Source organism: Pseudorasbora parva, chromosome 25 (genome assembly GCF_024679245.1).
Source record: "Pseudorasbora parva isolate DD20220531a chromosome 25, ASM2467924v1, whole genome shotgun sequence".
In the NCBI taxonomy this organism is placed as follows: Eukaryota; Metazoa; Chordata; class Actinopteri; order Cypriniformes; family Gobionidae; genus Pseudorasbora; species Pseudorasbora parva.
In genome coordinates, this window is record NC_090196.1 from 9,272,753 (window position 1) to 9,294,626 (window position 21,874).

Below are 21,874 nucleotides of genomic sequence, written 5' to 3' on the forward strand. Positions count from 1 at the left end.
TTTGTCACACAGAAATGCAACTGACAGTAAAGCACGGATGATTTTGAGCTAGGATTCAGTAAATTTACTTAAATGCTGTCATCATTTAGCCTACTCACTCTCGTGTCCTTCCAAACCTGTATGACTTCTGTGAAACAAAAAAGAAGATGTTTTGAAGAATGTTGGCAACCCAGCCATTTGGGTTAGGCTATTGTATGAACAACAAAAAAAAACAGACAAACATTATTTTATTTTATGCTACACAGCAAATTCACACAAATGTATTTATTCATTTAGGTTTGGAAGGACAATAGGATGAGTAAATGATCACATTTTTGGGTTGAACAATCATATTTTTTAAGAGTTAACACATAATTTAAGAAAGACACTGATATCTGTCTTCCATGAGGCTATTACATTTCATTAAATCTATTTTAAAAAGTTGATAAAACTTTTAAAGAGGAAAAAAAAAGCTTTGTCCTTAATTCATGTTATCCAGACTTTAAAACTGTTTTAGACTGTAGTTTAACTGTAGGCCAGTTTCATTTAATGTAAGATCATGGTAGTCACAGGGTAAAACACATAGACTGTAAAAACCTTGCTGCTCATATGGCTACATGGTTTCTAAAACTATATAAAACATATATAATAAACTATTATATTTGTAAGTTAAAAAAAAGTTCACTTGTAGAAAATACGAAAACAGCCTCTATAAAAGTGATTTATATTCAGCAATATTAATTTAAGTAATAGGCTATAGCAACATTTTTAATAAATGTTTCTTCCAAAACACCATATTTCTTCACTGTTAGCTGCAATGTAAATTGTGGTTCTGCTAAAGTGAAACATTTGTGTGTAGGCTATTGCTGTTTTACACTTTACCTCGTCATGAATACATGCTCGCGGCTGTTTTCAGCTGATTCAACACAGAACCTGTAATGTTTCCATATCATACGATTGTATAAAATTCAGAGTTAAAGTGCCGTATAGAGCAGCATTTAAACAGAGTACGTTCGTCAGCGGCTGTGCGGATATTCGCCTTTTGCAGTTACATGCGCTCAAATACTAATAAATAAATAAATAGAAAAAAGCACCTAATATGGAAGGGAGGTCTCTCTCGCTTCGGCTAGTCAATTCAGAAGACAAACCAATGGGCCCCAAAGTGCATCGGCCCACCGGGCAAATGCCCGGTATGCCAGATTACCAGTCCAGCCCTGATGCCATGGGACCTTTAAAATGTAATCATAATTTGTTTACCCTTTAGTCATACCAGACCTGTAGATTTTTTTTGCTTCTGTGATACACAGATGTAGACTGGGTAAATCCAGCCTGATCTGCCGGTGATTTGATTCCGCCCGACAACTCAGTCTGGAAACCCAAACATTAATTTCTGCTGCTTCTGTTACAATTTTGCGGGAACCAATCACAGACTGGTAGCCTGACAAGCCAGACCCACATCAAGATGTTTGGTCTGGAAACTCATCATAGACAGGGCTCAATCCGAGGGGCGGGAAAACGGTTGTCTTTCAAACTCCCTCTGCATGCGATAGGATAGCGCTACCACCAACCAGAGCAACGAAGGTGAAACAGAGCTTGTTGATAGATTAAACATTCAACGTATCCGGTCGGCTAAACTCCGAACACATCTTCCTTTTTTAAGAATGACTTCGGTGCCGTTCTTTGTTCTTTTCTCAGAGAAAAGCTTAACTCCAAGTCTTCCAGAATCGCAGTCAAAGCTGATTCGAAAGACCGCCGCTGTTCGACAGTTTCTGTGTTTACTAGAAGCACGCAAACGCAACTCGGCCGTTGTCATTATGGCCCTGCCCGCCGACTCTATACACGATGTGATTGGCCCGTCCAGAGTGAGGGGAATACAGCTCAGAAGGGTATTGAGAGTTCCTAGACAACACTTGCGGGCAGATTAAATTTGCTGCCGCTAGGGTGCGTCTAGATTTCTAGGCTAACAGACTGGCTTATCCACCTGGATTGGTGGGTTTAACACGATGACAGATAGAGAAACGATCTCACACCTCTTGTGGTCCGATTGGTCATTGAGCATTGGTCTGGGGAGTCTGCTCTGTGTTTTCTACTGCACAAGAGGCATGATCAATGAGCATTATTTGAATGACTCTATATGCAACTGGACCTATCATCAAAAATGAGCATCACATCATTGACCCACATGATTTAAAACATTTTAAAGATTCTCACCTGGCAGATAAAATGAAAGATCGTTCAACACTCTCAATGTTCAGCTCATTTTGATACCCCTCTTGACTAGGTTTACTAACCTGAGGAAAATACAAACAAAAAATGATTTATGACAGGTATTTAATTTTAAATAAAAATAATAAATGGTTACACTTTATTTGAAGGTGATGTTGTTACAGTGTAATTATGCAAATTATTGATTATTACAAAGTATTGAGCTTTCCTGTATCTCAACCAGTAGAGCGTGGCGCTAGCAACGCCAAGGTCATGGGTTCGATTCCCAGGGAGAGCAAGAACTGACAATAATGTAAAAATGTGTACCTTGAATGCAATGTAAGTCGCTTTGGACAAATGCGTCTGCCAAATGCATAAATGTAAATGTAATGTAATATTAATTAACTACATGTACTAATGGTTTAGGTTTAGTTGATTGTAATTATTGTTTCAATTACTCTACTACAGTGCTAATTGCATGTAACTCGATTTTAGAACTAAAGTTTAGAGAATCAGAAGCACTTCAAAGAAATTTACAGAACTTAAGAAAATGGGCACCAAAGGTTTTAATTCTGATTGTAAAGTTCATCAGCAACTTGACCGGCTACGAACAAAGAGAGAAGCTGAAAAATTAAAAATTCTAGCAGTTTATGCTGGATTTCTAAATTTTTATGGATTTGTAAAATTGGTGGGGTTTACCCCTGAAAGAAAAATACCAAAAGTTACTGAGGGATGGTACAGTCTGATTGCCAAACATGATAAATTGGCCAATCTGTGTGGTCTGAGTAAATGGAGTAAAAACCCTAGAAGCTGATGTTTTGGTTTCAAAAGATAAGATTGAGCTATGCAATAAAACAATTCGCTTATCTGAATCTGGCCCCCACCATGGCTTGATGTGGCTGAAATTACAAGTGTAACAGACACTCAATCTGAGTGGAAATTCATTGTATGGGCAAAAGACAAATATTAAATTATGTTTATTTGAAAAAAAAACATTTAATTTCTAGCCAGGTCTTCTCGCTAGTGTGAAAAGTTATAAGTTAAAAATGCAGTGTACAGGTCCTGGGTTTCTCACAGTCTCTCTTTCAATCAAATAAATTGAAAGCTGATATCTGAGCCTGTGTCATAGGTGATAAGATATGTCTAGTAAAAGCATGAGTGTGAAGCAGCTGTCTGTGAGGCCAGCAGCATCATCGGGGGAGTTGTCACAGATACAGCAGTCTGCCCCAAAAATGTTCCTCCATACCACTCACCTCAAAAAACACACATTTATCGAATTTCTTGTATTTGAATGCTAGAGAATCACCCTGAGGAAAAGTGCTATAATGGGAAGGATTTTTCAAGAGCTGGCTGAGACCATGAGGTAATTGTCATTAACTTTTGTGGAGACCAGAATAAAATGTATTAAACAGTGTCAGTAAAACTGTGTAATATTGAACTCATGTGCCTATCATGAGTTTTACTCCTGAAGGTCATCATCGTCAATCTGCACTGACATTTATATGTGCAAAATAACAGGGTATTGTGGCTTTGAAATCGAGTCCTTTAGGGCTTATTTTTCCAAACTGTCAGTAGTTGTCAGCAAAACAAATGGTGCCTTTTTTCACCTGTCGATAAATATGGAATTACCTTTGTCTCAATAAAACTGAACGAAACTTTATAAAACTGAATGAAATTTTTCAGAAACTATCAAAAATATGCCATTACAAAAGAAGAAAAACACATTGAAAATGAAAAAAATGAACTCAGTCGCACAAATGTAACAGGATATTCAGCATGCTTCATTCTTTGTTAACCCTCTAGGCGCCACGGTCGAGTTTACACAACAAGATGTGTCACTGAATAAAACGGACGATTTTGTCAAATAGGGTGTCAAATTTCATTCAACCTCCCCTCCACTAGATGGTAGACATGTCGTACTTCATCCCTGACTCTACAAGCTACAAGCAAGAGCTTGTAAAATCTACAAGCAAGAGCGCATTCAATCAGTGTAAACAAAAGCGGAGCTGACGTGCGAGTGAGCTGTTTTATCAGAGCATTGTCAACGTCAGCGAGTATTTGCATTAGATTATTATTACTATTATTATTATCTAATGGCATCAATAAAGCTTACCCGCAATGAAGTGTCGGGGCTTCTATTCGCGGACCCTGATTCTGAATGGAAATATGGGATGATGGTGATTCTGAAAGTGAAACTAAACCTAACGTTACACTAAGCACAAATGGTACTCATTTGCCCAATGTAGATGGTCCTTTGCCCCATTTCAATGGTGGGAATAATGTTTCCCAGGGTCAGAGTGTTCAACGCGAAGTTAGAAGGTGTGTTAGTGTTAATATTACACTGTAACTCAAACATACATGTGCACATCTGCACATGTGGGATGTTTGAGTGTGTTTTAAGTACAATTACAAAGCAATTCATTGGTTTTGTTTAACTCTGAAACAATTTTCGAGTTGCGTTGTGGTAAAAATAGCTACAGGTAACGCCAGCTGATTGAGGAGTGCAACCATTCTACGTCATCAACCTAGAACGCAAACAAGATGGCGCCGCCCATTGTCCAAATATAAAATCGATTTTTTAAATAACGCAGATCTTTCATGGGTTTTCTACTACATAATTCAGTAAGAGACATCATTTATGTTATATTAAGCCATACAAGTCTCAACACCAGGGGATCCCTTTAAGGATCAGACCTGTTTGCCCAATAGTGGCAAGACATATATATATATCCATAATTGAACTTGCGCACCTGCTTTTAAAGGGAATGTTGGATGACGCTCTGATTGGTTTATTCACGTTATGCCCAAACCACACCTATGAAAAATGAAGCTACTTCAGACCAATCTATTTTAGATTTGCGCCGGGCGTTTCAGATTGTTAAAATAGGGCCCATTGTGCGATATATTGATATATTGATTATTGCGACAGGCCTACATTGAATAATTCCAAGACATGGTGGTGTCTAAAGATGAGGAAAGCTACTGAAGTTTAAAGAGAAGGTCTGAATTACCAAAGGAGGTAACGCTGTAGATTACGGCCGGGAAAGTACTGCAAAATTAAAGTGAATTTACAGCATACACTCTAAAAAATAATTCAGTGGCTTAGTAAATATCACAGTAATAATTAACTTTATTAACTTAATAAAATTTCTCAATATCATTTACTTGATGGTTTTAGTTAAACATACCAAAATAATTGACTAAAAATCCAACAGTTAATTTTGTCTAAAATGTATAGTTATATTTAAGTTTTTTTCACTAAAATAATTTAGTATTCAAATAACCAATTCTTTATTTTAAATATACTTAATACATTTGTGAAATTTATTTCAAAATATTTGAGAATGGAGAATTAAACCGATCTGTTTCAAGAACCACAAATATTACTTAATTAAAATCAAGATTATTAATATTTAACACACACTGAAGAAAATGAGTAAGTTTACTCGATTAAAACAATGCACCCCTCCCCCACCCTCTGACGCCACGACAGCTCGACGGTTGAGTGCGCGGATATTTGAATTCTCCTCAGTCACCAGAGCAGTTTCTTCTTCTCAGCGTCGCAGAATTGGGGCATTTCCTCTGAAATTCAGGTTTGTATGTTTTTTTTTTTTATCTATATAATCATTACTGTGCTAAAAGGCATTTTATTTAATTCAAAACAACATACAGGGACAGTTTGAGTCACCTTAAGTTAACGTGTGGCGTTGGTCTTTGAAACGCCTGCTGTGTGGCTCAAAACACACAACTTTATTTGTAAAGATAATGAATATAATGAATTTGGACGATAAAATCTTATTAAAACTGGGCACTGTTTGTTTATTGTCAGGTTATGGAGTCTGGCGCCTCGCAGCATCTTTCAGCTACAAATGAAACGCAGGACAGCGGTCTCAAGTTCAAAGTCCACCCGCAGACCGCTAACGTTAGTCCATCTCAGGCTCGAGAAACAGCGCTGATACGGTGGAAATGGGATAACAGACCGGTTGATTACACTTGAATTACTTTTAAATGTTTAATTTTTACTTCTAAAATGTTTTTTACATGAGTTTAAATGTTGTAAAATAACTGTTATTATTTACATGTCAAAACAGTAGCCTAATAACTGTTATATGCTGTAACGTTATTGCTGTACTCGTTGACAATAAAGGCCATGTCATGTATAAGTGTGTTTGTGTGGACTGTGGAGTATTTTACAAAGGTTTAGAGGAAATTAAAGTTATACTATACAAGTTAGTAATACTCATAAATAAAAACAGTTCATATTAGTCATAAATATTGGTTTTTAAAATGCTTTTTACCCAATTTTTTCTACTCAATTGAATTTGTTAATGTAACAAATGCAGTTACTCAGATCTACTTAATTTTTTTACTTACATTTACTCAGTTCTTATGGTGTCTATAATTGATTCCACTGCTTTAAAATGTACTCATTTTTTTAGTGTAAAAATGTTTCACCAAAAAAATTGAGTAAATCATAGTATTAGTTTTTAGAGTGTAATGTTCGGTAATTATAGTGTAACTATTAAAGTAAGTACGTGTCGGTATGAGGGAACAATATAAAAATATTTGGGGAATAAAGGGGTACTATCAAAAAAATTAACAAATTATTTATACTGTAAGTATTTTTTAATTAAGGGGTAATTATCAATGTAGTTACAGGGTAAGTATGCATGTGCGGGCTGTAAATTAAAGTGGCTTTTGTTCCCCTCTTGTTTCATGTAGTTATACACTGTAAAAAAAAATTGTTGGTTTTTGTTGGTTTAACTTAAAAAAGTAAGTAACCTGGTTGCCTTAAAAGTATGAGTTTGAGAATAAATAGAAACTCAAAATATTATTGTATCTGAACCACATAAAAAAAATTGATAAAATAGCACAATTTGGCTGCGTCATCACAAATAAAACATACACAATTACCCAATATGCTTACAAAATCTTTTAATAATACTTTAATAAAGGTTGTCGAATTTCAATTAACTCAAAATTTTAAGGCAACCAGGTAACTTTTTTTCTAAATAATTTTTTACAGTGTAATATACAATAAAAACACAAATACAATCTGATATCACTCATAAATATTAATTTGAAAAACAACTTAATTCAAAACAGATTTATAACCCTTATTCTTTTATTTTTTATAAACTTTTCATTTCATATTATTTATTAAAAGAAAAAGTAGTACACCAAGAAATGCTGTCATAATTTAGTAATCGTTTCATATCCGATCAGCTGTTACCAGGCGTGCATGAGACACTTCAAGCTTTCATGACATTCTCATGTACGTTTTATCTGAAACACACGCGAGAACTGGGGTCTCGTCTTTTATTCTTGTTTGTTTCTAATTGCTAATATCATATATTATGTTATTGTTAGTATACTGTTGTGAGAATTTTTTTTAAAATGAAACCGACAGCATCAGACATCCACATGACCAAAGTTTTTCGATGTGCGCACGTCACGCTTCAAGTTACGTCAAGCGTGAAATCAACCCTCGCATGCACATGCAGATGACTACTGGATGCGATATAGTCTACAGTTTAAAAAATGTAAAATATTGTTATTTTTCTTACAAACACTTATCGTTTTACTTAAGACATTGATTTATCCATTGGGATTGTATGGATTACTGTAGATATTGCTGTATGTGCTGTTTGATGCCTTAACTCTTAGAAACCCAAATTAGTTTGCAGAGATTATTCATTTCTCTGTGTTCATCTGAAGAAAAAAAAAGTTGTATACATCTCGGATGGCATGAGGGTAAAAGAATACTACCATGTGGGATCCTTCTTAAGATTCTTAAGAGGCAAGGAAGAAAAAGAAGAGTCACAAGAGGAGGATGAAGCCAAGCAAGAGAAATGAATGTGTTCTAAACTGAATGTGTGTGAGAAATTGTGTGAGAAAAAGTTTTTATTTTTTTACTTTTCATTTTTTAAATCAAGGCTTCTGAGTGATATCAGATTGTATTTCTGTTTTTATTACTTACCCTGTAATACATGAAACAAGAGGGGAACAAGAGCCACTTTAATATAAAGCCCACACATTCATACTTACCCTGTAACTACACGGATAATTACCCCTTAATTAAAAAATACTTACAGTATAAATCATTTGTTAATTTTCCTGATAGTACCCCTTTATTCCCCCAAAATTACATATTGTTCCCATATACCTACACGTACTTTATAGTTACACTATAATTACCAAAAGATATGCTGTAAATTCACTTTAATTATGCAGTGTCCGGGCCGTAATCTAAAGCGTTACCCAGAAGGTATTGAAACTAAAGATATAAATGGGGGGGAGAGAGAGAGAGAGAGAGAGAGAGAGAGAGAGAGAGAGAGAGAGAGAGAGAGAGAGAGAGAGAGAGAGAGAGAGAGAGAGAGAGAGCTTGGAAGCAGGGATGGTACTCAATACTATAAGAAAAACTGAATAAAATGGATATTCAGCTTGAACCATATAGACAGGTATTTACAGTGCATTGTGGTAACAGTTAATATGACACCTCTTTCAGTAACTACATCACCTTAAAATAAAGTGTTACCTAATAAATAACTGTATTTCATTTTACTATGATAAAGAATAATATCAAGAAAGAATAAACATCTTACCTTTATCTCAGCCAATGACAGTATGTTGTTAAGTTTGAAATTGCCCGATGCTACTATTGTAGTGCAAAGAAGACTATCGTTCAACTATTCAAGAAAAACAAAAATGAGTATTTATAGAGAAAGAAAAACAAACTATTATATATATTGAAAAAAATACCTGTGCAAAAGTTCACATAAGATACATGAGATAAACAAAATAATAAAAAACACAACAAATTCTGCTTTTGATTTTCTTTTCTGTATTGCATAGGCGTGAATAGCATGGGGGTCAGGGGGGTTCTAGACCCACCCCAGCTGAGGATTGCCCTCCCCCCCATCATTAAAAATGTTTCGTTATGTATTTAATCCTCAGTTATGTCCCCTGAAGGAAGGAACGGAGACATGTGTCAGAATGTGAACTGACGAATTGGGATATCACATGAGAGCCTTATCACCTTTGAGTGTGCACTAACTGGCCAATGAATATTGGAACATTGCAGAATTTACATGCAGCACTCCGCCCCCACAGCGCAGGTATAAATAGGAAGTGCCAGCAAATGCACATTTGTCTTTCGTTTTGGAAACGTATGTAGAACGTGACCGACCGAAAAGGAACCACATTTTGTATTGTAAACAATAAGATGATATTTGCTTAAAATAAGAAAATATGTAGTAAATATGAAGTAAAACGATACAAACTCCCCTCTCTCTTGCCTCACAATGGTTTGGTCCACCACGTACCTCATCTACACACACACAAGTCCAATGGATTTACTGCATATTTTACACCCCAACTGTTAGATGAATTTTACGCCAATGCAGTAACCCTAACCCTAACCCTAACCTATTCTATATATATTATATATTCACTTATACTTTTATACCCAAACATCTATGATCAAATAAAGTCCTGTGGTAAAATGATGAAACCCCGCCAAATGAATAGAGCACTTGGAAATATGTCTCAAATACAAAAGTTGTAATTTTTAATCAAATCAAATGAGAAGTTTGACAACTGTCACTTACTAAGAAGAACATTCGAGGCTGCATCCCTTTCCTGGAGAGCTTCATCAATATTCCTTCTTTTAACAAAACCTATAGAAACATGCATGTATATTACAAAATCATTTATTTTTGCAAATAGTTCAATAAAAGAGTGAACCGATGTTGTTTACCTACCCTTCCTGGTTGGACAATCATGTGATTCCCAATTAAGCGGCATTGAACCTCATAGAGCTTCTGGGAGTTATCCTGTAAAAAAAAAAACTTAGCATTTCTCAAGATTTACCTCAAAAAAACTAAAACAACAACAACAACAACAAAGCACAGTTATAATTATTTTAGAAAGAAACAATTAGTTCTGATTTACCTCTTGTCTTACAAATTCATTTGCATGATTAGCCACCTCCTTAACTATCACCAGGGCAGCTGAAAAGATTTATAAAGATAAGAAAATGTCATATAATAGAAGATTCAGATTAAGTTTTTGTTGTACTGTATGCATAGATGATTTAAAGGTATTTCTAATAATGGAATGGAATTTACTAATTTCACCTTCTGCATCTCTGTAGCCTGGGGATTCTTCATCTAGATTTTTCAAATATTCTGAGAAAGAAATATGAGAGTCATTTATAACAAATAGAAGTTGCTCAGTTTTCATTCTAAGCTTTAATTATAGTTTCTGAGTGGCCATTTCCTGCTTGCTATCTGATCTTGCTTCTATGCTTCTAATTTTCAACTTTTCAGCTAACCTAGTCCCTGTTGCCAATTCTGACTGAAATCCATGATGGTGGCCTTCGTTTTACAGTTATGTAATTCTATCTACAATAATCCTTAGATATGGAATCAGTGCATTAGCACTAATAAGTACATTTTTCACATTTTTGTACCATTAAGCCTGTACTGCTTACACAAAAATGTGGCCTGTAGTTCACAAATCAGATTTCTGCTTTGTAAATCTAATTATGTGTTTGCCGTAAAAGCATTAATGCCAACATATCTGACATATACAATTTTATATATTTTTTCTGAAAATATATCCTTATGTTTATATATTTTAATGTTACAACTGTTCATCAGTTTTCTGTTCACCATCAGCTCTGTTCCTGTTCACCATCAGCTCTGTTTCTGTTCACTATCAGCTCTGTTCCTGTTCACCATCAGCTCTGTTCCTGTTCACCATCAGCTCTGTTTCTGTTCACTATCAGCTCTGTTTCTGTTCAGTTTTCTGTGTTGGTTGATTGTTTGTAGTATTTTACATTTTTACTTGTTATTCTTTTTTTTTCTTTTTTTTTCTTTTTTTTTTTTTTTACCTTTGTTGCACTTTGAGATTCTTTAGAATGAAATGTGCATTATAAATAAAATGTATTATTAATTATTTATTATTATCTGAAAGTTTATGTGTCTTGTTTGTTATGTTTCTATACCTTATGAATAAAAGAGGAAGTAAAAGAGTAAGTGGTAGATTCGAGCAGTAGCTTTTCGGATCTGTTGCGCATTGAAAGAGGAAGTTTGGTTGGTAGGAGGAAGATAGGAGTGGAAGTGGATCCGGTGGTGGGGCATAAACTGATCTGTGAATGGACTAAGGATGGCAGGTAGTAGTGATGGTGAGGGTGGGCATGAGCATATGGGTTTACATGAATGGACAGAAGTACGGAGAAATAAATGATTTAGGAAAAATAGTAGTATAGGAGATAGAAGTTCAGATGGGAGAGAGGAAGTTAGGGTAGTGAGTATTTTTTTATGTAGGAAGAGTTTGTATATTTATTGGCTGAAGTAATTAACTGTACGTTCCAAGCAAAAGGGAGATCTGAGAAGATTGAAATAATTGTAAAAAGTGCTGCAAGATACTTAAATATTCATGGACTGACTGAGAGAGGGATTCAAGAAGGGCTTAAAAAACAAGAACAGTTAAGTAGGGAATCATGGTCACAAGATTCATTTTATTTTTAATTTGAATGTTAGATCTTCAGTGAAATGCTAGGAGTCTACTGTTGAATGGGCAATAATTTAAAGAATTTCTTGAGGATATAGAATGCAAACCTGACATAATGTGTGTTGAAGAGATATGGCTTAAACCTAATTTAGATTTTGTGATACAGGGCTATATGTCCATAAGAAGGGATAGAGAAGGGGGTGATGGAGGTGGATGTGCTATCTGAATGAATAAAGAGATAGTGGTAGCTGTGTTTGTGGAAATGTGGAAATATCTATGTATGATTTACGTATGACTTACTATGGAAAGAGGGATTAGTGATTAAAATGAAAATATTAGGAATATCAGGAAAAATGTTTAGATGGGTGAAGGAATTTTTATATGGACGCTCAATAGAGGTGAGAGTAGGTAAAACCTTGTCAGTAAGCTTTGCGTTGGATAATGGAACGCCACAAGGAAGTATTATAAGTCCTTTATTGTTTTCTATAATGATTGATGATGTGTATAATAATATTGGGCAAGGTATAGGGAGATCTCTGTTTGCAGATGATGGGGCACTGTAGAAGAGGTTGGAATGTTGAATATATTGTGAAACAGATGCAGGAAACAATAAAAACAGTGGAGCAATGGTCCTGGGAATGGTGATTTAAACTTTCTGTGGAAAAAAACTAAAACTTTTGTTTTTCTGAAAATATTGACCTCTTGTTTTGCCTCATTTGTTTTTGACCTTTCTGATGTCTCTTCAGATGCATCATGTTTATCAGCTTCATCAACATTGCTTTTTGACAATCCTCCTAGAATGAAATCAAGGCTGACAGATGACTCTGCTTTCTGTTCTGCAGCAAAAAAAGGTATGTATGTGGTATAAAAAAAAACGTGTAGTGCTTGTCGTGGAAGATTATTGCTCAATATATGTGCTTTAAGCACAGATATTGACCAATAATATTTATTTACAACAAAGCACAACTAATGACCTCTGTGCATACCAATTCAAATCACTTATTGACAGGTTTTATAGTTAAGGACATTTTTTTCCCCATTCTTTCATGATAATTTTGTATGGACATTTTGACAGAATTTTCAATTTTGGGTGAATTAACGCTTAAAATGTATGGTTCACAAATAGATGTATATGTTTTGAAGTCCATAAAAGGGCATCTATCCATCATAAAAGTGCATCCATCATCATAAAAGTGCATCTATCATCATAAAAAGTGCATCCATCCAAGAGCATCTATCCATTATAAAAGTGTACCTGTCCGTTATAAAACAACGCACGCCAGTGATGGATGGATTCACTTTTATGATGGACAGATGCAAGATGATGATTGATAGATGCACTTTTATGATGATGGATGCACTTTTATGATGGATAGATGCACTAGAGTGTTAAAAACAAATTCGTTTTAAAAAAAATTCTGTTTTTTAGTTGTGTTTAAAACAAATGAAAAATGTATTCTTTAAGACTGTCTTCATCCTCAAACTATCTTTTACTTTTGTTTACCAGCACACCTACCATATATCTGAAAAACAGAAGATCATCTCCACAAACTGCAGACCAAGAAGGCACTTGAAAATCTCACTTTTTTTATTAAGTCATTCTTTCAGAATAAATATGTATGCAAAATGTATTTATCATTTTAACTTTTGGTTAATGTTTGGATATACCTTCATGCTTAAATGTATTGTTTTTGCTATTTGTGTTTTTAGGAGAATTTCTATGATGCATCAAGTAAGGGTACCTGGCTTGGTGTTTGAAGACTGTACAGACTAGAACATGGTGATGGTAAGAATTAACAGATAACATATGAGAGAATCATCTGCACAAACATAAAAAATTAACATAGCTTTGTTGGTAATTGGTTAACAGAATTGAGTCAAACTAATTGTTTTCATGATTTGACAGATAGATTTTTTTTCAGGATCACCTGCCCCCAACATCACAAAGTCAAGAAGAAGGGAACAAAAATTGTTACTGCAGCTGACTAGTAAGTGAGCCTTCTTAAGGTGTGTGTCTTAATTTATTCTTAAAGCTGCAGTCCATAACTTTTTTTTTTTTTTTGGTTTAAAATGATCCCAAATCAATTTTTGAGCAAGTACATTACCAGCCAGTTTTCTAAACGATATATTTATTGTAGCATAGTCCAAATCACAATTTTAAGCTTGTAATAATATTTTATAATTTGAGTGGTACTGGTTGGATTTTGTGGGAAATATGAGCCTCCGCCATTAGTCTTTGCACCATCACGTCACCTGTGTGTGGATGCAACCGGTGGTGGATCGTTTGTAGCCTCTTTTTACTGCAGCTGGAATGTAATTAAACTTGTCATTTTGATGGTGGTTTGTAATCCAGCAAGTTTAAAATGACATTAGACTCTTTAGATTTCAGGGTTCAAATAATAAAGGGTAAGCTCAACCAAAAAATTAGAAATTTTGTCATTAATTACTCACTCTCGTGTCGATGCAAACATGTAAGACTGTCTTTCATCTTCAGAACATAAATTAAGATGAAAAAAAATGGTGTTTGAGGGGTAAAATGTGTGTTATTTTGGCAAGGTTGACTGCTAAAATTCGCACTCATGGGTCTATATATCACATAATAGTCGCTTCAACTTGCTGACATAGAAAACAACCCATGGAAAAAATCGCGGACTTGGCAACACAGTGCAGTTGAGCTCTGTTAACATTTGACAATGCGTCGCTTCTTTGCTCTGATTGGTTGTAGGTCTATCCAATTGAGATCTTACCTGTTTCGGTTGAAACACACCCCATAATCACAGCCCAATGGAGCAGTTTCAGACTCATATTATAAAATGAATAATAAAATAATAATTTCCAACATGAGAAGTAATTCATGTTGTTGATGCGAGAGCAAATTGTGTAGAAGACCATGAAGATATTTTGTAAATGGAGTCGAGAATTGTTATTATTATTTTTTTAGCAAATAAAGCACTTGCTTCATAAAATTGAGGTTTTTAACCACTGGAGTCACATAGAAAACTTATGAATCCTTTGTACCTTTCTGGGCTTTGGAAGTGGAGGTTGAATAAGCTGTCGATGAAAGGACAGAAATAAATTAGATTTTATTAAAATCTAAGATCATTAAATGATCATTAAATTTATTAAGATCATTAAATGTTCTGAAGATGAGCAAAAGTCTTATTGGTTTGGAACAACATGAGGGGGTAATTAATAACATATATTAACATTTTTGGATGAAGTAAGCCATTCATTTCCTTGGAAATATTTTATTGTTTGAGTCACGAAATTCCAAGATGATTATTTTTTTTTCCACCTAAAATTTGCTGTATTTATAACATAATACTAATAGTATTAATTGTAATTGGTCTGGTTTTGTGTTGTCTAGGGAAACAGGATTCCAGGATTTTTCAAGAGAGTTGGATCTGCACAGCCTTTCCTGCTCTGTGAAACAACTGTGCACAGAACTGTATTGTTAGCAACTGGACACAACTGATCCACACATTTCCTGCAACTGTTTTTCATCTGCTGAATGTTGTGTTGACTCAAGCACTGCTGTTCTGTTGCAAAGTTGAAGGTACTGAAACAACTTCACTGACACATGACTTATATTCACTGACATGCAGGACTTGAAATATTACCATTTGATAAGCAGTTTATAAGCTATAATATAATTCTGATGACAGAAATGCCTGTGCCTTCATCATTTATTTTAAAAGTTAACTTTTAATTATGTGAAGGGGCTTGCTCATTAATAAAGGACTAGTTTGTTAAAACAACTGTGTTTCTTTATTTTTGAACTTTATACAATGAACAGAATTCTTTTATAATCCCAATTTAACATAACCCTTAATGAATTATGACTTTCCATTTTGGAGTTAAAAAAAGTAAGTGTGAAATGGATGGGGTCCTATACTGTATAAACTCACCTAAAGGATTATTAGGAACACCTGTTCAATTTCTCATTGATACAATTATCTAATCAAACAATCACATGGCAGTTGCTTCAATGCATTTAGGAGTGTGGTCCTGGTCAAGACAATCTCCTGAACTCAAAATTGAATGTCAGAATGGGAAAGAAAGGTGATTTAAGCAATTTTGAGCGTGGCATTGTTGATGCCAGACGGGCCGGTCTGAGTATTTCACAATCTGCTCAGTTATTGGGATTTTCAGGCACAACCATTTCTAGGGTTTACAAAGAATGGTGTGAAAAGGGAAAAAACATCCAGTATGCAGCAGTCCTTTGGGCAAAAATGCTTCATTGATGCTAGAGGTCAGAGGAGAATGGGCCGACTGATTCAAGCTGATAGAAGAGCAACTTTGACTGACATAACCACTCATTACAACCGAGGTATGCAGCAAAGCATTTGTGAAGTCACAACACGCACAACATTAAGGCGGATGGGCTACAACAGCAGAAGACACCACCGGGTATCACTCATCTCCACTACAAATAGGAAAAAGAGGCTACAATTTGCATGAGCTTGCCAAAATTGGGCAGTTGAAGACAGGAAAAATGTTGCCTGGTCTGATGAGTCTCGATTTCTGTTGAGACATTCAGATGGTAGAGTCAGAATTTGACGTAAACAGAATGAGAACATGGATCCATCATGCCTTGTTACCACTGTGCAGGCTGGTGGTGGTGGTGTAATGGTGTGGGGGATGTTTTCTTGGTACACTTTAGGCCCCTTAGTGCCAATTGGGCATCGTTTAAATTCCACGGCCTACCTGAGCATTGTTTCTGACCATGTCCATCCCTTTATGACCACCATGTACCCATCCTCTTGGGTCCATCTATCATCTTGAACATGACATTGAGTTCACTGTACTAAAATGGCCCCCACAGTCACCAGATCTCAACCTAATAGAGCATCTTTGGGATGTGGTGGAACGGGAGATCCGTGCCCTGGATGTGCATCCCACAAATCTCCATCAACTGGAAGATGCTATCCTATCAATATGGGCCAATATTTGTAAAGAATGCTTTCAGCACTTTGTTGAATCAATGCCACGTACAATTAAGGCAGTCTTGAAGATGAAAGGGGGTCAAATGTGTTAGTAAGGTGTTCCTAATAATCCTTTAGGTGAATGTACATTTCAGGTTAAAACATTTTTGTTAAATGTATACTGGCTTTTTTGCTCTGTAAGGGAGTAACACAGTTTAGAGTCATACTATTTAAATACTATTTAAAGTGTCATAAAATAACACTGATTGTTAGGAATTAACACTCCCAGTGAAAAGGAATAACACATTTAGTGTAAAAACACATTTAGTGTGTATAGTGACACTCTGAGTGTTACATTTTTAACACCATAATGGAGTTAAAATATTAACACTATACAAAGTGTTAATTTAGCACTGAACTGGTGTGGATTATACACACGTAAAGTGTTAAATTTAACACTATGGGAGTTGAAATAACACTGATGTTTTATATTGATAGTATTGTAAATAAGTGTAAAAGGGTATTGAATGTGATGAGATGTTTAGTGGGAACAGAGTTGGGAGCCGATAGGTCTGCTTTGAAAACTATATATATTGGCTTAATAAGATCTGTTCTGGATTATGGATGTGTGGTGTATGGATTAGCATTAAAAACCTTGTTGAAAAAATTGGATGTAATTAAATTGTAGTGGGGCTTTTAAAACAATGTCTGTGGCAGCATTACAGGTGGAAATGGAGGAAAACCATTGGAGTTAAAGAGACAGGAAATCATGACAACAAACTTTACAAGGACATAGTAACCACCCCGCAATAAGTGCTATTGAGCCATGCTGGGAACATGAAAACAGGCAAACAAAGAGCTTAGGTTGGATAGTTAGAAAAAAAGCATGCGAAATGGGTATACTGGATAGGAGTAACTCTCCAACTGCCTGCTATACCACCATGGTTATTATTGCCACATCCAGAGATAGATCTTATTTTCCTTGAATTTATTAGAGAGGTAAATGAGGGAAGTCATACATTTTTTAATTCATATATCAGAAGAAATTACTATGGGATTTTACCAATGTACACAGATGGTTCTAAAGACCCTACGACAGGTAGAACAGCAGCAGCAGTAGTAATCCCTGATTTTAATGTTGAATGTGGAAAGAGACTTACTGATGATATATTTGTTTTTGCATGTGAAATGATGGCCATTGTTATTGCATTGCAATGGGTAGAGGTCAGAGAGAGTGGTAATAGCATCCGATTCATGTGCAGTATTAATGAGTTTAAAATTTTGCAGTTCCAGGAGTAGAGAGGATTTATTGTGTGAAATACTAAAATCATAATTTAGAATCCAAAAAATGTATTTGTCTGTTAGGTTTGTGCACATTTTGGAGTTGATGGGAATGAAAAGGCAGATAAAGCAGCTAAAGTTGTTTGAGGATTGGGAATAAGAATATAAATGTATTAGTAAGTCAGAAGCTAAAGTGGTGATTAAAGGACAAATAAAAATGTGGAAAAATTAATGGAACACAGAACGTAAAGAAATATATCTATTAAAAAATAATCAATTAGTTGGTACAGGGTCTAGAAGACGAAATAGAATAGAGAAGGTTATTACAAGAATAAGGAATGGGCATACTGGGTTAAACAGTTCTCTCTACATGATTGGAAAACACATTGATGGGAAGTGAATATTGTGAAGAGCAAGAAACAGTGGAGCAAGAAACATCATGTTTTATTATATTGTCAGAAGTATGAATCAGAAAGAGAAGATTTAAAGCATGCACTAAGAGAAAATAGAGAGGAAAATATCAGTAATATTCTTAAAACATCTGCAGGTGACAAGGTTTGGAAACTTATTCTAGAGTATTTAGGATCAATAAGATTAATGAATAGAATTTGAGAATTATAATTGTATTTATTTATATTTGTTTAGGTTTGTTTATTTGTTATTATTTTATTTATAGTTGTTTGTTTGTTTGTCTGTTTATCTCTTTTCAAACTTAGTTCTCTTTTTGTCCTTATAAATTGGGTGTTTATATAGATCATTAGTCAATACTCCATATCAGAGGGTGGTGCACCTGAAAGTTGTTTGCCAACTGACAATAAAAACAAAAGAAGAAGAAGAGGTAGATTCATGCTGCGTTCCACTTCACTTTTAGACATGCACGCACTTGCGAACTTCCCTAAGCACTTCCCCTCGGGGGAATCCCCGCCCCCATTTTGAAGTGCGTTCCACTTCATGAAGTGGACAAGGGAAGTTTATATGGAAAGATTTTCACAGAGGGAGGGAGTCTACTTCATATGTACACTTCAGGCAGCTTTATATACCACAATGCAATGCGATTGTGACGTCACCGCATATTGCATTTAATTTACCCCTCCACAAACAACTTTCTGATATTTTAAATATTTTTTAAAACATTTAAAACAACCCAAATACACATATATACATATATAATGTTGCATTAAACAATTTCGTAAAGGAAAAAAATATATAATAAATACACTCCATAATGGATTCCAAGTGATCAAGGGCATATTCAGTCCATTGCAAAGTTTCCGCCTGTAGTGGGTACTCATGCAACGTAAGCAATGACGCACATCCGAGTGAACGAGACAGAGGGAAGTTTGCGAGTGAAGGGCATATTAAAAACGAACTGGAACACAGCATCAGATTGATAAACCACATGTTGCCTTTCGAGAGGTTCCTTGTATCGCCTTCAGCCACCTGCGTTCCAGCTGCGCCATCCGGTGTTAAATATCCTTTATTCTGTGTGTCTATGTTGTGTGTGTGTGTGTGTGTGTGTGTGTGTGTGTGTGTGTGTGTGTGTGTGTGTGTGTGTGTGTGTGTTTGTGTGTGTGTGTGTGTGTTGCCACTGCAACGACACTTCATAGAGCGCATAGATGTGAGGACTCTCTCGTTTCGCCGCTCCGAAGAAGCGCAGCGGAAAGACGGAGCTCTCCTCACTCTCCCTCTTCTCTCGTTCCGTCGCGCTAAAGAAGCGCTGCGGAGAGAGAATGTTAGAGGACATGAGCAAACTCAAGCCGAAGCTCTCTTCACTCTGCCACCACCGCGGCTCTTCTTTCCGCCGCCGCAGAGCTCTCCTTACTCTTCCTCTTCTCGTTCCGTCGCGATAAGAAGCACCGCGAACAGAGAATACTAGAGTAAATAAACAAACTCGAGCCGAAGCTCTCGTCACTATGCCGCCGCTGTGCTGAAGAAGAGCTGTGGACAGACGGAGCTTTCCTCACTCTTCCTCTTCTCGTTCCGTCGCGCTAAGAAGCGCCGCGGACAGAGAATACTAGAGTAAATAAACAAACTCGAGCCAAAGCTATCGTCACTATGCCGCCGCCGTGCTGAAGAAGCGCCGTGGACAGACGGAGCTTTTCTCACTCTTCCTCTTCTCTCGTTCAGTCGCGCTAAGAACCGCCGTGGACAGAGAATACTAGAGTAAGTTAGACAAGCGAACTCGGGCTGCTGGATATGTCAAGAAAACGGCTTACATCACAGCCATTTCTCACTGCAGCGCACGCTTACTGCCAAGGAAGTTGTAATGGCTGCCTTGTCATGATAGCGCGCGTCCTTTCCACAGTGCACGCAAAACATCGACGCACACTCGTAGTGGCGAAGTGGCGGAACTGCTCGCTTTTCTCCAAGAGCTAATGAACGCGGGTCATTCCCCCTCCACACTCAAAGTTTATGTCGCAACCATAGTAGCTAACCACGCTCAGATCGCGGGACATTCACTGTCAAAAAGTGATCTTGTACGTTTTCTTAAAGGGGCCAGGAGATTAAACCCGCCTCGCCCTTCCTCAGTCCCTATTTGGGATCTCGCCGTGGTTTTAGAAGCCGTGAAGGGTCCCCCCTCCTAACCACTTCAGACCACGAGCTTGAAGCACTTATCACTCAAAACCTCTTTTCTGCTGGCTTTGGCCTCGGTTAAGCAAGTTGGTTGTCTTACACGCACTCCCCGTGAGCCCTTTCTGTCTTGTGTAATCGACGCCCCATCCTATATAAACCCGTCTCTTCCAGGATACCCTGAAATTTAGAATATTCCGATCTAATATGATTTCTGACCTGTAAGGTTGCCAGAATAATAATCATACACGGTGTGTTAATAGGCCTGAGGAGAACTGGCACCCCGACTGAGTCTGGTTTCTCCCAAGGTTTATTTTTCTCCATCATGCAATGGTGGAGTTTTGGTTCCTTGCCACTGTCGCCTTTGGCTTGGCTTGCTCAGTTGGGGACACTAAAATTATGATTAAAGTAATTCAACTAATTATACAAATAAAATGTATGAATTAGGTTTTATTTAATTCTATAAACTATAATACTGATATGCCAACATTGTCGCTATATGATAAATGAAAATAAGCTGATAACATCACTGTTTTCTCCATGGTTTTATACCCAAAGTGCTATCAACCCCTTTCAGTATGCAGGTCATTTTACATTGCGTTCTTTACCTGCGTCTCAGAGAAAATAAGACGCAAACCTATTCTGCCCAAGTCAGAGAATTGAGATTGTATCTAGAGCATTCCACCCCCTTCAGGCAGTCGGATCAGCTCTTCAATGCTTCAGTGGCCGCACTAAGGTTGTGCTGTCATGAAACAAGACTCACACTGGATAGTGGATGCGATCTCACTAGCATATAGGTCTAGAACCTAAACTGTCCTACAGGCATTAAAGCCCACTCCACTAGAGGCATGGCCTCGTCTTGGGCTTGGTCGTGCTTCTCAGGTATCGCTTCAGTCAATTTTTAAAACCTGACACCTATGGCGAATCAGGGTCTTATATAGCCTCCTGCATGCTATATAAGCCCCTTTTTCTGCGGTCTCTCTGGAACGCCCCCATTGGTTCGTTCCTCTCAGCCGCCTCACCATAGGTTCCTGCAGTTGCAGCGGCTCGGCCAATCAGAACGCTCCTTGCGCCGGGCTATTGCCATGCAGCTGCACTGTGCTTTACATAGATACCTTTATTAATAAAGTTTTGCTTCATATTCTCAAGAAAAGGAGTTTTTCCCATACGCAATACTCATTCTCTCTCTCAGGGAACCAAGGTTACGAAAGTAACCGAGTACGTTTTCTGTTCTCCTTAATAATCCTGGTTTGAGAAACGTTGTTTGCAGCTCAACCACGAGTTTGACGTTCCTATATTGCATATTATATGTATGCTTTGGTAAAGAGTTTGTAAAATGTTAATGAGTTGTTTTCTTTTGTAAAGTGTTTTTTTGTTACATGTGGCTTAACACT

The 21,874-nt window shown here is 36.5% G+C and overlaps 1 protein-coding gene across 3 annotated transcripts in view; it reads right to left on the reverse strand.

Annotated features, from left to right (window-relative positions):
• LOC137064829 (FYVE, RhoGEF and PH domain-containing protein 6-like) overlaps positions 1-21,874 on the reverse strand; it is a 60,885-nt gene that overhangs the window by 13,479 nt on the left and 25,532 nt on the right. For all 3 annotated transcript variants that reach the window (XM_067436357.1, XM_067436359.1, XM_067436358.1), the window contains 6 exons: positions 10,323-10,373; positions 10,138-10,196; positions 9,948-10,019; positions 9,795-9,863; positions 8,790-8,873; positions 2,191-2,270 (listed from right to left, as the gene is read on the reverse strand). In XM_067436357.1, coding sequence (XP_067292458.1) covers positions 2,191-2,270; positions 8,790-8,873; positions 9,795-9,863; positions 9,948-10,019; positions 10,138-10,196; positions 10,323-10,373 — 415 coding nt within the window. The remainder of the gene's footprint in view (positions 1-2,190; positions 2,271-8,789; positions 8,874-9,794; positions 9,864-9,947; positions 10,020-10,137; positions 10,197-10,322; positions 10,374-21,874) is intronic.